Source organism: Cynocephalus volans, chromosome X, assembly GCF_027409185.1.
Source record: "Cynocephalus volans isolate mCynVol1 chromosome X, mCynVol1.pri, whole genome shotgun sequence".
Classification (NCBI taxonomy): domain Eukaryota; kingdom Metazoa; phylum Chordata; class Mammalia; order Dermoptera; family Cynocephalidae; genus Cynocephalus; species Cynocephalus volans.
The window spans coordinates 13,365,232-13,381,080 of NC_084478.1; the positions used below are offsets into that span (position 1 = coordinate 13,365,232).

General features: G+C 45.2%; 1 protein-coding gene across 2 annotated transcripts in view; it reads left to right on the forward strand.

The window, feature by feature from the left end:
* Positions 1-15,849, forward strand: part of WWC3 (WWC family member 3) — a 117,331-nt gene that overhangs the window by 40,138 nt on the left and 61,344 nt on the right. Inside the window, exons 3-5 of one of the 2 annotated variants that reach the window (XM_063083238.1) lie at positions 3,101-3,304; positions 13,107-13,183; positions 14,318-14,397. In XM_063083238.1, coding sequence (XP_062939308.1) covers positions 3,101-3,304; positions 13,107-13,183; positions 14,318-14,397 — 361 coding nt within the window. Of the gene's footprint in view, positions 1-3,100; positions 3,305-13,106; positions 13,184-14,317; positions 14,398-15,849 lie in introns of those variants that run through there. The other variant, XM_063083239.1, reaches the window with a different exon arrangement.

Sequence of the window (15,849 nt, forward strand, 5' to 3'; positions counted from 1 at the left end):
TTCCATTTATTAAGATGCATGATGCCCCCCACCTGAGTGATTTTGAAGCCCTTTCCTCTGCGGTCCCATGGCTCCTTGTGTCCCCTTGGTGTGATCCATCGGCCAGGTTGGTGTCTTCAGAGCCAATTCCCGCACTGTGAGCTGCTGGCGACCTTTTGTTTTTTGAGTCTTCCTCTGTCAGATCTCGGGGCAGTGGGGTTTCTGATGCCTGGCACCCACCTTGTATGCGATTGTAGCTGTCATCCAAAGACTGGGTGGTGGTGATTGGAGACGGGGGATAAGCCCTGTCCTGGCCTCCCGGAGGGCTTGTAGGTGGATCCACCGCACATTGGACTGGGCAAAGTGCCTGGACGAAGAGAAGCCAGGAGGCTCCAGCTGAGGGCAGCCCTGCTGTCGGCCCCCAGCTGGCCCGGCACCTCATGGCTGTGTGTGTTCAGGGAGTGTGGCTATCTGGGTGGGGCAGCACCCGGCACGTGAGAGTGCTGTGGGCCTGGGCACACCAACACACCAGGCTTCCTCCTGCCTGGGCCGGGTGGTACGGGTGCTCACTGAACTCCATAGGCACCTGCCTTGCCTGCCTGCTGGTGAGGCCCAGGACCTACTCTGGCTCGCCTCTCTCCTAAACCCAATTTGCTCATCCCTCCATGCCCTCTCCTTTGCTGCTGACGTTCCTTGTCACTTGCTCACTGAGTCACAGCAAGTGTTTGCAGAGCACCTCTCTGTGCTGGCCACTCTTTTTAGGCCCTGGGGACACAGGAACCTGAGGCCCAATCTCCACCCTCAATGGTTTGACACTCTAGAAGTGGCCATGGACCCTAAAGTCAAGTAATCCCCAGATTTACTTTCCTCCGGCCACCATGAGTGTAACTGGGGTGACCCAGCACCATGGGGGGCAGTGGGTAAAGACATCAATTCTGGGGTCACCCCACCTCCTCCCCCTGAGACCTTGAGGGAACCCAACTCTTGATCGCACAGCTCTTGAAAGGCACAGAGCCAGATATTAACCCTGGAACTGTGCAGGTTGACAGTGGGGGAGGGACCAGGGGGCCTGGGCTGATAGCCTTTGAAGTTCCCTGGCCCTCCAGGGCACTGGAGCAGCATGAGCAGGACTCTGATTTTTGCTTTTTTTTTTTTTAAATTTTTTTCATGTTAACTCTTAAGGCCTGGAGAGGCTTTCTAGGAGGGGCTGTGGGGTGGCCATGTGAAGGGGTGAGCAGGGGATGTCAGCAGGAGAGTAGATGGGGAGGGTGTTTCCAAGGGAGAACTTAACCTTAGAACATTCTAGCAAGGACACTTGTGTGTGTGGCGTGGGGAGGTAAAATAGACATAACATAAAATTGACGTTTTTAAGCATTTTGAGGCGGAATTCCCAGAACATAAAATTCAGCATGTAAAAGTGAATAGTTCAGTAGCATATGGTACATTCACAGTGTTGTACAACCATCACCTTTATCTAGTTCCAGAACATTTTCATCACCCCAAAGAGAAACCCATCCCTATTAAACAGTCACTGCCCATTCCCCTCTTCCCCAGCCCCTGGCAACCATTGGTCTGCTTTCTTTCCTTATGGATTTGCCTAGACTGGGTATTTCATATAAGTGGAGTTGTATAACACGTGGCCTTTGGTGACTGGCATCTTTCACTTAACATAATTTTTTTGAGGTTCCTCCATGTTGTAGCGTGTGTCAGCGCTTCATTCCTTTTTCCGCCCCAATGACGTTCCACTGTATGGACTGAGTGAAAGGGCGGCTGAGGCTGTGCCCCTGCCGTCTAGGGGCTCGTAGTTTAGGTGGGAAATAAAAAAGATATAAAAACAGTTAGGTGCCAGGTGGTAAGAATCGCAGTCCTAGCTGTTGCAGAGAAGGGCCAGCGAGGGCTCCCAGAAGAGGTGCCTTTGCGTTGCATCTTGGAAGACGGTATGCTTTCCTGGTGGGCGGAAGATGACAGAAGCAGCAGAAACGGGCACAGGTGAGCCAGACGGGCATATTTGGGGACTTTGGAAAATTCAGTCTGTGTAGAGGATGTTTGTGAAGAAAAGGACAGAAAGTAGAGAAAAAGCTGTCAAATAAGTTTTGGGACTCATCTCACTCTAAGGAGATTGGACTTTGCGCTTTAAAAGAGATCACGTGTTAAAAGAATCGCTGCAGAGTTAGGAAGGTAACCTTGGTGAGTGCGCTGAGGACGGGATTCAGTGGGATGAGACAGGAAGCAGGGGGATTTGGGAGGAAGATCATGAGGGTCTGAATGAACCGAGGGGAGACAGAGAGAAGGGCACGCCACAAAAACGTGCAAGGGTGGTGTGGGGAATGAGTTCTGCCTTGGACGAATGGCTCAGAATTGCTTCAGGTCTGTCCAGGTGATGTGTCCAGGAGGCAGTGGGGCATAGAAGTGGAGCTCAGGAGAGAGGCTGGAGCCGGAGGCAGGCGTGGGCCGTCCGGGAGCCTGTGGAGTGGGCAAGCTGGAGTGGAAGATAGGGAAGTCCTGGGTAGGAGGAGATGGGAAGTCCTGGGTAGGGGGAGATGGGAAGTCCTGGGTAGGGGGAGATGGGAAGTCCTGGGTAGGAGGAGATGGGAAGTCCTGGGTAGGAGGAGATGGGAAGTCCTGGGTAGGAGGAGATGGGAAGTCCTGGGTAGGAGGAGATGGGGAAGTCAAGGAACAGCGAGGAGAGACTGGCCTGGGAGGGGGAGGGAGAAGAGGAGCAAGCCGAATCAGGGGGACAGTGAGTTCATAGTATCCCGGCTCGAAGAAGTCAACAAGATGGTTGTAAATACTAGTAGTGTGACAGTTCCAAGCTCATTCGGGTTCATCTCCTCCAAGACTTATTTAAAGTGTGGTCCTTATCGGTGAGTAATTGCCTTGTATTGTCTTCCCTCCTCCCACGGACTGTTGCGTATCTGTAGAGTTTTCTTCTCATCTTAACTGTGGATATACACATAGGTGTTCCACACTTTAGAAAGGTTTGTGATGTAGAATCTTCCATAATGTGCATACTGGCAATGAATTAATTTTCATATTGGCTAGTAACATCATGGCATGATTGTTGGTCGACCTAAAGATTTTACTTTTAAGTCACATAATGTTCTTACCCTTTGAATTTCAGAACTGACCCAGATCGAAGATCCAAGAGAACAGTGGCGGCGAGAGCAGGAACGGATGTTGAAGGAATATTTAGTTGTAGCCCAGGAGGCTCTCAATGCCAAGAAAGAGATCTACCAGATTAAGCAGCAGCGGTTCGAGCTGGCTCAGGAAGAATACCAGCAGCTGCACAAGATGTGCGAGGATGACAGCCGCTCACATGCCAGCTGTGAGTTGATGCATCATCGTCTTTGGGTAGCACGTGTGCCTTCAAAGCTGTCTTTCTGCTGGGTTATCTGCAAATGCTGAGCTGTACTCAGCAAAATACTGTACTTGGCAAGACAGCTTCATAAGGGTTATAATTGCTCACAGGTAGTTGGTATCCTGCACTGGAATCACATGGTCACTGTAGCCACTGCTTTTGCAAAGATTTATCAGGTGCCTACTTTGTGCCCAGGCACTGTGATATAGTGGTGACTACGATAGGAAAGTCCCTGCCCTCATGGAGCTTATATCCAGGTGGGGACGGTAAAAAATAAACAAGCAAACAATAGAATTTTAGATAGTGCTGCAAATAATAACATTTCAGATAAATTTCAAACAATAAAATTTCAGATCTTCAGTTGGAGATCTGCAGGTGGTCCTGCTTGTCTGGGAGGATCTCTTGGGAAATCCACATGGTGGTTTCATGAATCCTGGCTGGGAAGATGCAGGAGCCTTCAGCCATGTCCCTCACCTGTCTTTTTGTAGCATCCTTTTTGGGGGTTAGGTTTTATCAGGCAGTATGCTGAAGGAAGCGGCACACAGGTAGCTGGAGAATCAGGGGGGCATCTCTTTCTGCCCCTCGTGTGAGACGGCCGTATGCTCCTGTTCTCAGAAGGAACCCGTCCTGAGTTTTGGAGGCTGCCAGAGGTGGGCTCCCATTTCATTAGTACTCAGCAGATGTGCAGGTATTGAAAGACCAGGTCCAGTCTCGGAAGTCAAAGCATTTTGCTACTGGCACTGCTTGAGCCAGTCCTTTCCCAACAGAATTGTCAGGCTCGACAGCCCATCACAGGTGGCCTGGCCACAACTGTCCAGGGTGCCAGTGAGCTGGTAAAGAGTGTATGATGTTGGTACCGCTAGGTTTTATTTTATAAAAACCTGAGTCTTTTTGAGACATGGGGGAACTTACCTGTAACATTACTGCCATGTTGCCAGGTATTTGGCTCTAGTGACACAGCTTTGAACATTAAAGACGTGGTCATAGCTTTATTCTATGTTGCAAGTCAGAATGGAGTTAAGGCCAAGGGGCCAGAGTCTTGTGCTCTTTTTTTAAGGCAGCTCCTGGTGAAAGGGAATAAGCCATAGAAACTGTGGACAATGGTGGGGGTTTCCACCTGTAATAGGAATTCAAGATATTTCTATTACTATGTGCCCTAAAGGAATGGAGGGGACTCAGGTATAATGGTGTGTTGCTTTCAGGTCATCTTATCTCTGTTCTTTAAATATTTGTACATACTAGTTTTTCTTTTCTTTTCTTTCTTTTTTTTTTTTTTTTAACTTTTCATCAGAATGGGATGGGTCAGCTTAGTGCTGATTTCTTACCCCCACAGTTTTCTTTTCTTGTAATGTCTTTCTCTGATTATGGTACCAGGGAAATGCTGGCCTTATAGAATGAATTGGGAAGGGTACCCCCTCTTTTCTGAGAGAGTTTGTGTAGGATCAGTGTTAATGCTTTCTTAACTGTTTGGTAGAATTTACCAGAAAAGCTGCTTGGGCCTAGAGTTCTTTGTGGAAATGTTTTTAACTACAAAGTCAGTACCCTTAATAGATACAGGGCTATTCAGATTTTTTTATTTCTTCTTGAATCAGTTTTGGTATTTGTGTGTTTCAAAGAATTTGTGTATTTCTTCTAATCCAAAAGTCAGAACACTTTTCTGTAAAGGGTTAGATAGCAAATATTTTAGACTTTGTGGGCCATGCGATCTCAGTCACAACTACTCAACCCTGTGGTTACAGTGCAAAAGCAGTCAGAGACAGTGTGCAGACCGACACATGTGGCCGTGTTCCATTGAAAGTATAAAAACAGGTAACAAGCTGGATTCGGCCTACAGGGAGTTTGCCAGCTTGTAAACTCAGCTGTCAAGTCTATAAAGTTGTTCATAGAGTTCCCTTATTGTCCTTTTAATGTCTGTGGGCTCTGAGGTGTTGTTCTCTTTCATTCCTGATGTTAGTAATTTGTGTCTTTGCTCTTCTTCTTAATCAGTATAGCGGTTTTACTTATCCTTACAACGAACTGGATTTTGGTTTTCTTTTTTCCCTCTATTTCTCGTCTGTTTTCTATTTTATTAATTTCTTTTATTTCCTTTCTTCTTCCGAGTTTGGCTTTAATTCATTCTTCCTTTTCTAGCTTCCTAAAGTGGAAACTTAGGTCACTGATTTTAGACCTTTCTTATTTTCTCACTAGCCTTTAAAGGGGTCCTTTAAGTACCACTTTACATCTCACAAATTTTGGTATGCTGTATTTTTATTTTCATTCAGTTCAAACTATTTTTTTGTGTGTGTGGTGAATTTTTTGACCCATGGGTTCTTTAGAAGTAAGTTGTTGGGACTTTTTAAAGGTGTTGTGTTATTGTTGATTTCTAATTTAATTCCATTGTGGTAAGAGACTATACTATGTAAGATTTTGATCTTATGAAATCTTTTGAGGTGACTTTCTGGCCCAGCATATGGTTTCTCTTGGTGATCTTGTGGGACCTGAGCCCATGGGCTTGGTGCCTTGAGGTCACACCCAGCAGAAGCACTGGCTCAGAACTGGCCTGAGATCTTAGAGTTAGCAATTCCAAACCTTTCAGAAAGCTGCTTGGTCAAAGCTAGGTTGAACCATATGAAATTGCCATGTTTGTAGCTAAAGAAGGGCTGAGTATTTATTGGCAGTTTCTTATGATTCAACCTAACAGTGTGTTTCTTTGCAGTAGCCTTTGGGTATGTTATCTGTCACATAGTTGGATTTGGTTAGGTCTCCAAAGAGGATCTCAAATCAGTCTTTCAGAGAATGGAACAGAAGATGCACATATCAGAAAAACATGGCAGGAAGTTTCTCGCCACTGACTGAAAAGAAAAATTGAGTCAAGAGAAGATGTGTGTAATGGACTGGCTGCTACCAGCATAGCCAGGACTTCAGCTGCAGTGACTGTGGCGACTCTGGACTGTATGCCCCTGAGGATGCAGACATAGGGGACCTTAAAGCAGCCTATCCAATACCACACTCACCCTGAGGGAGAGTGAGGGGGGACCCCAATGCAGGGCCAGGCCTGTGGGTTACAAGGGTATTTAGTACTTAGAGTACTGTGGATCTGGGACATCTCACACGATCGGTTTTTTATTTCCGTGGGCTTTTCACTCCCTTGACATTTGGACAAGGGAATTATATGCAATTACATTCCTTCCTGTGCCCCATGGAATTTTATTAATGCCCAATAAAAAGAAATTCTCAAGATGCTCTCTTTGAAGTGGCGTCTGTTTCTTCCATAGAGAAAGCTGATGATTGTGGTGTTGACTTGAGATTCTAACATGCTCATCAGATTCCATTTCCTGACCTGCTAGAAGTCTCTGCGTGACACAGTCCCTTCTTACATTTCTGTAGGTTGCCTTTGAGGCCACAATTAGGCCTGCCTGTTTTCGTGAAAGGGCTGGAGATGCTAGTGGCTGTTCCTGGGGCCTATCAGCTCATCAGGGAAAAAGTCAACTATGAATGGAATCTAGGAGTTAATCCAAGTGATTTATCAAGTTGCTGCTGTCCCTCAGGTTTCCACCAAGTGGTTTCAATCTGCCATTTAACCTGAAGTACAAATTACAGTGAGAAAAACCCTGCTAGACATGACTCGAATTCTTTCTGGCCATAGGGTAAAGTTCAATACAGTGATCCTGTTGGCTTGAATTGCTGTGATCTAACAGATGGTTTGTACAGCGACTCCAGAAGGGCTGGTCCCACGTCAGGAGTTGCTGGTGGCAGTATGCATAGCACACCTGGCTCCAGTTGGCCACATGGGTCTCACACTGCCCAGATCTCTCAGTGCTAGTCATTTCCAGCGGGAGGCCATCTGCTTGTTCTGGTACTGGCAACAGGTTAACACCTGGACTTATTTTCCATTACTTCCTTCACTGGTAATGGCTTGGAGTGAAAGGAACCAATATTCAATGAGGTGTGGTGTTTTTATGCATCGTTATGATTGAACTGACATGCAGTACATGCTCTTACCTTCATTGCTCACTCGAGAAACTGACTGGGAGGCTAAATTACATCCTCACTAGGTGGCAGAACTTGGATTTGAACCCAGATCTGTTTGTCTTTGTGGCCTTCAGTGTTCCGTCCTATTTCCTAGACGTGGGAGAGGTAGCTCAGAAGAGCCGATCATGTTTTTGGAACACCTCGCCACCCCTTCCCCCCTCCCCCCAGTTGTCAAGTTATCTGGAAATAAGGACTGGTTATAAGTTGACAAGATGTCTGGCAATTTTGCAACAATAAGGGGGCAAGTGAAAGACAGAGCACTTGCTACTTCTTGGCTTCCTTTGGCCCGTGTAGGACCACTAAACTATTTATTTCTCAGCAGATATTTATTTAACACTTAGTGTTGGTATATACTAAATGTTGGGGACACAATTTATCACTGGTGGCTGATTATAGGGAGAAATGAGGGTAATAATGGTGAATAGAGGAATTAATTAGAAAAGCCATTTCTTTTTTTTCTTTTTTTAAAGATGACGGGTAAGGGGATCTTAACCTTTGACTTGGTGTTGTCAGCACCACGCTCTCCCAAGTGAGCTAACCGGCTGTCCCTATATAGGAATCTGAACCCATGGCCTTGGTGTTAGCAGCACCTCACTCTCCCAACTGAGCCACGGGCCGGCCCTTAGAACAGCCATTTCTAATGTTGGAGCAGAAGGGTGTCGGGGAGGGCAGGAGGGGGGAAGTGCGTTTTGCTCACACACTTCACAGATTTCCCCCTGAGCTATGGAAATCACCAGAATAAAACTCCATTCATAAGATGGGTAAGATTTTGTGTCAATATTGGGCCATCTGGTATCTAAGAATATCCAAGCCTTGACCGTTTTTATCCCTGACCTATTTTTCTTTTCAATCAGTGGCAAGAAACTTCCTGCCATGTTTTTCTGATATGTGCATCTTCTGTTCCATTCTTTGAAAGACTGATTTGAGATCCTCTTTGGAGACCTAACCAAATCCAACTGCGTGACAGATAAGGTACCCAAATGCAGATGCGTTTCTGAGTTTGAGCACACATGTCTCCATGAGACTAAAACCCAATTCCACTTTATTTCTGTGAGCTTCTGAGCTGGCTGCCTGCTACCCAGTCCAGTTTCAGGCTTTGTAGAACAGTGAGATGAAACTGCTCTTCAGTGGATTCGGTCTCTCTGGACACACCCAGCACTTTTCTGCAGCTCCGTTTTAGAGAGTTTGCTCCTGCTTTTTCATTGCAACATGCTGTGTTTGCTTTCCTTTCAACACTAAATGTCGCGGGAACTTTTTTTCCTGCAGTTATTCCTTCATTCTTCTTGACAAATGCTAGCCTCTGCATGCATTCAGATGAACTATATGACTATTTCCAGGATCTTTTGGGAGAAACTCTTGCATGGGGTAGAATTATAGTCTGAGCCACAGGTCTGTAAATTATGTTAGGCTCGCGGGCTGAATCCTGTCCATTGCGAGTGTTTGTAAATAAATTTTTACTGGAACACAGCCATGCCCGTTTACTTACCTATCGTCTGTGGCAGCTGCAACAGCAGAATTGAGTATTTGAGACAGACCGGATGGCCTACAAAGTCAAAAATATTCACTCTCTGGCCCTTTACTGAAAAAGGTTGCTAACCTTTGGTCTGCACCGTGGTTCTCAACCCTGGTAACAAGTTAGAACCTCCTGGAAGTCATTTAAAAACTACTGCTGCCTGGGGCCTAGCCTCAAGAGACTGATTTAATTGGCCTTGGGTGGGGCCATGCATTTTTTTTTTTTAAGCTCATCATGTGAGGGGTGGCCGGTTAGCTCAGTTGTTATCCTGGCTCCTATGGAGCTACCCCAAGTCTACACTGAAAGTCTCTTTGGGTGGCTGGGAAAGAGTGGCCTTATCTCTCTTGAGAAAGTGCTGACGCGCCCCGAATTCCTGGGTGAGGTGGTGGTGAAGCTTATCAGCCATCAGTCCTGCCAGCCTTCCTTTGAGGCTCCCAGCCCGACCCACAAAGACTGTCTGCCATTGCTGTTCTGTCAAAGGGTTTCTCAGCTGGGTTAGGATAAGGGCTATAACCAACCCACTCTGCCTGCTGTTTTGCTTCATGCAAGCGTGTTGGAGCAGGCAGGAGAAAAATGGATCACACAGCATTCTTCCCACGTATTAGTAGGCAAGTCTCAATCTTGAGTGCTGTAGCAGAGCACGTGTGTTTACTGCAAGACAATCCCCAGTCTGTCCTGGACAGAGAATTCTTGGTTAGGATTTGGTGGAATCTTGTATTACTTCTGTAAATCACCCCTGAGTGGGCTTCTTGAATTCTTTTTGGTCCTTTGCTTTAAGTGCTTTTTCAAATAAATGTCATGCCCCCTTGGTTGGCTGTGGTTATTGACATGTGCACCTGTCTGGTAGAGAATACCTGGAGCCTGTCTAGGCTTGCTGGCCTTTCTACCAGAGTCCTCCTTGGCTCCCTTGAGCAATTCCGGACAGTGCTGATCCCTGGAGGTGCACACCTGGTCCTAAGGAACAACCTGCCCTCAGGGACGTCTTTGGACAAGGACTGCTGGTTATTTTAAAGCTTGTCATCTCCCCAGGGTGACCTGAGGTTCCCACAGCTCAGGCTTGTGTGTAAGAGACAGACACACAGACACATGCATTTCTCCCTTCAATAGCCCATAAAATCCAAATCCGGGATAAGCACTGGGACTTGTGGCATTTTGAGTGCTAAATACACAGGTCAGGTTCACCTGTCGGGCAATGGGCATTGGGGAGCTGGGGGAGCATTCTTTCTTATGCTGGGAAAGTTAGTCCGATGAAAGGATCTTGGGCAGCGGACCCACAGGAGCCCAAGTTCTAGATACTAATTCCTCTGTGAATGATGGCAGAGATCCAGTTGCTACAAACTCAATCTTTTAATTTGTAAAGTGGGGAAACATAATCATTGTCTCACTTTCACAAAGATTTTATGAGAATACTCATAGATGAAATACATGAGAAAGGTACCCTATAATAGCAAGGTATAATAATTTACATTGCTATAGTCCGTCTAAGCTATAACCTTATTATTATATCATCTGAAGCAATATTATATGTCTGAGCAGACTCCTTAAGCTACTTAATAGCTCTGCCCACTCAACTCTTTAAGAGAGAAGAAGACTTCAGAGGTGAAAGTCTGGTGTTTATCATAGCTTAATAGAGGAAGCTATTTCTTTTTATAAGTGTCATGGAGTGCATGCTGTTAAGAGTGGAGTCTGGAGTCCTGAGCTATTCCTTGGACTCTATAAATGGTTCTATTATACTTATTGATATAAGATATATGTATATATTTCAGACACAAGGAACTGAGAATTGTTTATAAGTTGAGTTACAATATTAAAAGTTTTGCCAGTACTGATTCACATCTATCCTTAGCATTTGAAGATAAAATGTATTCAATGTCTCAAGTAGAGTTGCCTTGTCCCTCATTCCAGTCCTGGAATTTTATAATTTTAGAGACCATAGTAAAGGTAACATGAATGGTATCAATATAAGTAAAACCTATTCTGTCATTTAGGATGGTTTCAGCTGTAAGTAACAGAGAAGACTAACTTCCACAGGCATGGACGATAGAGAAATTCGTTGTCACGCAACAGTCCTCTGGAGGTGGGGGGGGGGGGTTCCTCGTGGGTAGATTCAGTGGCTCAGTGGTGTCATTGGTTTATCAGGTTCCCTTTCTAAGACTGGGTACACACCGAGTACCTGGGGGACAGGTGGCTATCTGACAACATCAGGCAACATCGGGATTCTGTTAGTTAGGAAGGAGAAATAGGGGGAAAGTTGCTGTGTAGATGTCCAGCTGTATCCACTACACCTCCCCTGTGTATTTCAAGTCTCTGCTGATTTTCCCTATGGAATTGCACAGACAGAAAAAGTTTGGTGGCCATGATTTCAGATCATTGTTACTAATGTTTAACATTGCAGTTAACTTTGTTGAACTTCGGTGGTGGGGTTACTTTCTACCCTTAGTGGGAGAGATCCCAGGTGATAACTGTTGGCAAGTGGACAAGTTTACAGACAAGTTGTAAGCCCTAGCTTCATTTGCATATTATCTTATCCCAAGTGGAAGGCCTGTAAGCTCAGGTCTGGGAAACTTAAGTCCTAGGAGTTTAATGTGAAGATTTTTTATAAATGAATTTTGTCTTCTGAGGGCATTGTTTAAGGTGTTGCTTTCATTACTTAAATGAAACCAAAGAGTCAGGAGAGATCAAAGTTGTAGGATTTGGAAATGGGCATTTTTGTCTAAGAAAGAATTTTGTTTAAAAATATTTTACTCCTTGCCTTTGAAAGATCACAATTCTAAGAAAATTTGAGATAAAGCTGGCAAACATCTAGCTCCTCCAGATATTTATTCCCAGTAGATTCAGTTGTTTGAAATTCTGAATGGGGCTTAAATAGTAGATTTTCCATAGAACTGTTATGAAAATAAGAGATCTGAACTGCTCAAGTTAGCTTTGGATGTGGTTCTAATTGAGGTTTTAAATAATCTTGCTGTTTAAACTACTCCATGGCTTTGAGCCATCGTTTGCAATATAAAGTAAGGAAATGATTTCGAATTCGTTTCTAGTTGTTGGCACCTAAGTTATCTGAATGACAGTCAGCCTTTGGTACCCAGATCAAAGGAGTAAAAGAAAGGACGCCGGCCCTGCAGATGTGTCTTCTGAGTGGGTGATGTTTAATGACAGTAACCAGGAGGCAGATGACACCAGTGTGGGGTGGTCTACAGATGAAAGCAAAGGAGGCTTGCGCCAGCCAAGGAAGAGAACAGAAGCCAAGTGGCAGTAGTGCGAAAGCCCATGGCTTCAGAAGGCCAAAGGCAGGAGACAGAAGCGTTGAGGAAAAGCAATGCAGAGAGGAGGAGGGGGTGGTGGAAATCAGGCTGCCACCGCCGCTGCAGCACTGGAAAAGGCTGCCGCTCTCTGTGCGGGCAGCACGTGGCTGCCGCTGCTTAGTGTGTGAACAGCTCTGGGGGTCTGTCTTACTCACCCCCAGCTATTGGCTACTTGTAATAATGATGCTGTGTCTGTAAAAGGAGTTTAATCATGTGCACTGCACTGTTTAAGAAAGCATTGAGCTATGTGATATATTTTAGCTACACATCCATCAAAAACGAGCTGTCAGAATAAAAGTGCGAGGGCCTTACTTCGGTTTCCATGGGTAAACAACTTGGGGCACAGCTTCTTCTCAGGCCTGCCAGACACTGACACATTTGAAAGCCGTCTTTTCTATTTTACAAATTCTTAATGTTTTCTTTTTTCTTGTGTCAAAAACTGTTCATCTGGAGAATATAGATATGAAGAAAATAAAAATAAAATCATTTGTAATGCAGCCACTGAGAATAACCAGTTAAATTTTTGTTTCTGTCTTTCCAGTGACTTCTGTGTATGTATTTTAAAAGAAAGTAATAATGGGTTTATACTGCCTGTGCTATTCATATATTAAGAACAGTTTTCCATACTGTAATCATATCCCTTTTTCTTCCTGTGTATATATGGTTTTTAACCCTAGTAGTCTTGTAGTAGAAGTCAACAGAGTTTTGTTTTACCTGTAGCTATATATTTTATCCCATGGGATCATGCAGAAAGTCCTGAAGCAAAAAATCAAACATCAGGAAGATGTGAGGTTGTGAAATGTTAACTCTTTAGGAGCCAGCGCCCACTTGTAAATCTGAGACTTAAAATTATTCAGTACAGTGAATCAGAAGTTCCTTATGTGCATTTATGTATTTATTTTAAAGGATGCATTATAAAAGAAAATATTTTCCTTCTGTTTAGCCTTCTCTGGATATTCGACAAATACAAAGTATGACCCACACCAGATTAAAGCAGAAATAGCGAGTCGTCGGGACAGGGTGAGTAAACCGGTGTCTGCTCAACTAGAAGCGCTCTGCGTATTTGTATGTAATGTCACTTATCATGGTTCACTTCGTGGTGGTCAGTGTATGTAACACTCATTTTGTATGATTTTAGATTTCATGGATTATTACTGCATTTTCTTTTGCTCTCCACTTTCTTCCCAGTAGGAGGAAAAAAAGTTTCCTTTTAAAGCCTTAGCTCATCTAACAAAAAGTAGCCTGTGTCCCTGTGCATGCTTTATGGGGCTAGACCCACCAACCACACGGGAAGATTTTGTGACAGCAGGGCCCGTCTCTGCGGCTGCTCACCTGTGGTAGCAGGTGCCACTTTGCCCCTGGTCAGCCTTGGCAGCTGCTGCTGTCCCCTGGCTAGTCCTAGAGGGATCACTTCTGCAAGGGCGTTTACCAGAAGGGTCCTGATGCCCCTTCCCTGGTCACACCTGAATTCTTTATGTGTTACCTCGTTCCGTCCCTTCAGACCTTTGTCTTGTTTGTCTGGAAAGGCAGATACTTTTGTTGCACTTGCAGTAAAGCATGGGAGACATGTTGGCAGCGAGGCCTCCTCTTCCCCTGGTGTATTGTTCCCTGACCCAGGGTGTATCTTTTAGTGCAGTGGTTCTCAAATTTTAGTACACCTAAGAAAAACACCTGGGAGCTCGTTCAAGGTGCAAGCTCCTAGGCCCACCCTCTGAATTTTGACAGAGGTCTGGAGAGGCTCCCAGAATCTGTTTAATAAGTGCTCTGGGCGATTGAGTTTCTGGTAGGCAGAGACCATGCTTTTAGAAACAGAGTGTTATGTATGGGATCTATGAGTAGTAAGAAGAAGGAAAGATGAGAGAAGTATTACAGAGTGTGCTAATTGTAATTAGCAAATCATTACCTTGAAAAGGAAAACAGGTGCCGGTTCCCCACTCGGCTAGGAATCCATTGCTGATCTGGGATTTTTGTATCTGAGCAAGGCTGTTCTTCTAGAATGGCTGATGTAGTTGTGTGTGACTGGAAGTTCGTGGAGGGCATAGATGACCCACTGAATTGTAAGCTAACTAGAAACTTAGATGACAGTGCTAATACCAACTGTAGAAATAATTTTTCACAGCTTGTTTTTGGAAAAAAAATGTAATTTGTCTTTAGCTTTCCAGATTAAAACGCGAGCTGACCCAGATGAAGCAGGAACTGCAGTACAAAGAAAAGGGGGTGGAGACCCTGCAAGAGTGAGTTGCCTGCGCTCCAGATGGGAGCCTCCTCCCGTGGCCTCCTCCCACCTGGCCTGTTTCATTCTTGGGCACCGAGAGCTTCGCGACCTTCGCTTGCATGCCTTTATTCACGCTTACTATATCCCAGTTCCCAGCAGAAGAATCTCTTTTCCTTGAAGATGCTTCACTCCTTTAAATGGGAAACAGGACTTCTATATTTATGCGCATTCTCTGTAGCAGCACTGTCCAAGACACATGGCTACTTCCATTAAATTTTGCTTTTTGTTAGATTATTCTCTTAAATTTATTTAGGAGATATATTCTCCTAAAATTAAAATTTAAAAGACGATTAAAAATTGAGTTCCCCAGTCTCAGTAACCGCATCTGAAGTGCTCAGCAATCACACGTGGCTAGTGCAGATTTTCTCCCCCACAGCACTAGTGACATTTGGGACAACATAACTTCTTGTGGGGAACTGTCCGGTCCACAGTAGGATGTTGAGCAGCATCCCTGGCCTCCACCCATTAGCTGCCAGTAGCACCCCCATGCACCATTGTGACAACCAAAAATGTCTCCAAACATTGCCAAGTGTCCCCTTTTCTTCTGTTCTCAACTTTACAATTAGAACTTCATCCACTAAGAGCTCGGGGATGCATTTCTTACAATTAGTGAGCTATACTAAATCAGCAGATTTAATGAACTAAAGTTGTTATTTTACCAATAACGTTGGTTTGAAAGAATTAATTTTCTTAGGGAAGGGTATTGTGCGCTTGCTAGCTGAGAGTCACTCTCTCTCGATCCGGAGCCTGACCTCACTTGCTGAGCTTGGACACGTGCTGCACCCGTTCTGCGCCTACGCGTCTCTTCTGCAAATGTCGATCCTATGCTGAATTGTCTGGGAGGCAGCACCAGCTCCCGGTGCCTCGTCAGCCTTCAACAAATGCTAGGACTCCGTATTACTATTACAGATGAGGGTGGAGGCGTGCCACTCTTTGGCGTCCTGTGTGCGGACTCAGTAACAGTGCGTCACCGAGGACCGCAGCACTGTTCTTTAAGGGGAGGTAGTATGTGAACCGGGGTGTTTGACAGATGCAATGATCTCAGCCTCACAGGAAGGGTAGCCGGGGCGTGTCAGACCCTGCTGTTTAACACTTTCTTACTCATCCAGGGTTGGGTTGGCTAGCATTTGTGTGTGACCGTTTTTCATTAAGGTCATGTAGGCACCAGGGGAGACATAAAAGGTGAGCTGGGCCCTGCCTAAAGGGGCTTGGCTCTCTCTGGCCTGTCTCCAAGGGCTGTTCAAAGACGATTGTTTATTCAGAAGCACTGCGGCGCCCCCTGCAGGTGGGTTTTGATAAACCTGTTACTTTAACCTTACCTGTTGTCCATTCGCCTTCTGCTTCCACCCGGCAGTGTGCTAGCGTGTGTTCTCCTGCGTTTTGGATCTACCATCAGGATTCCTTTAATTGG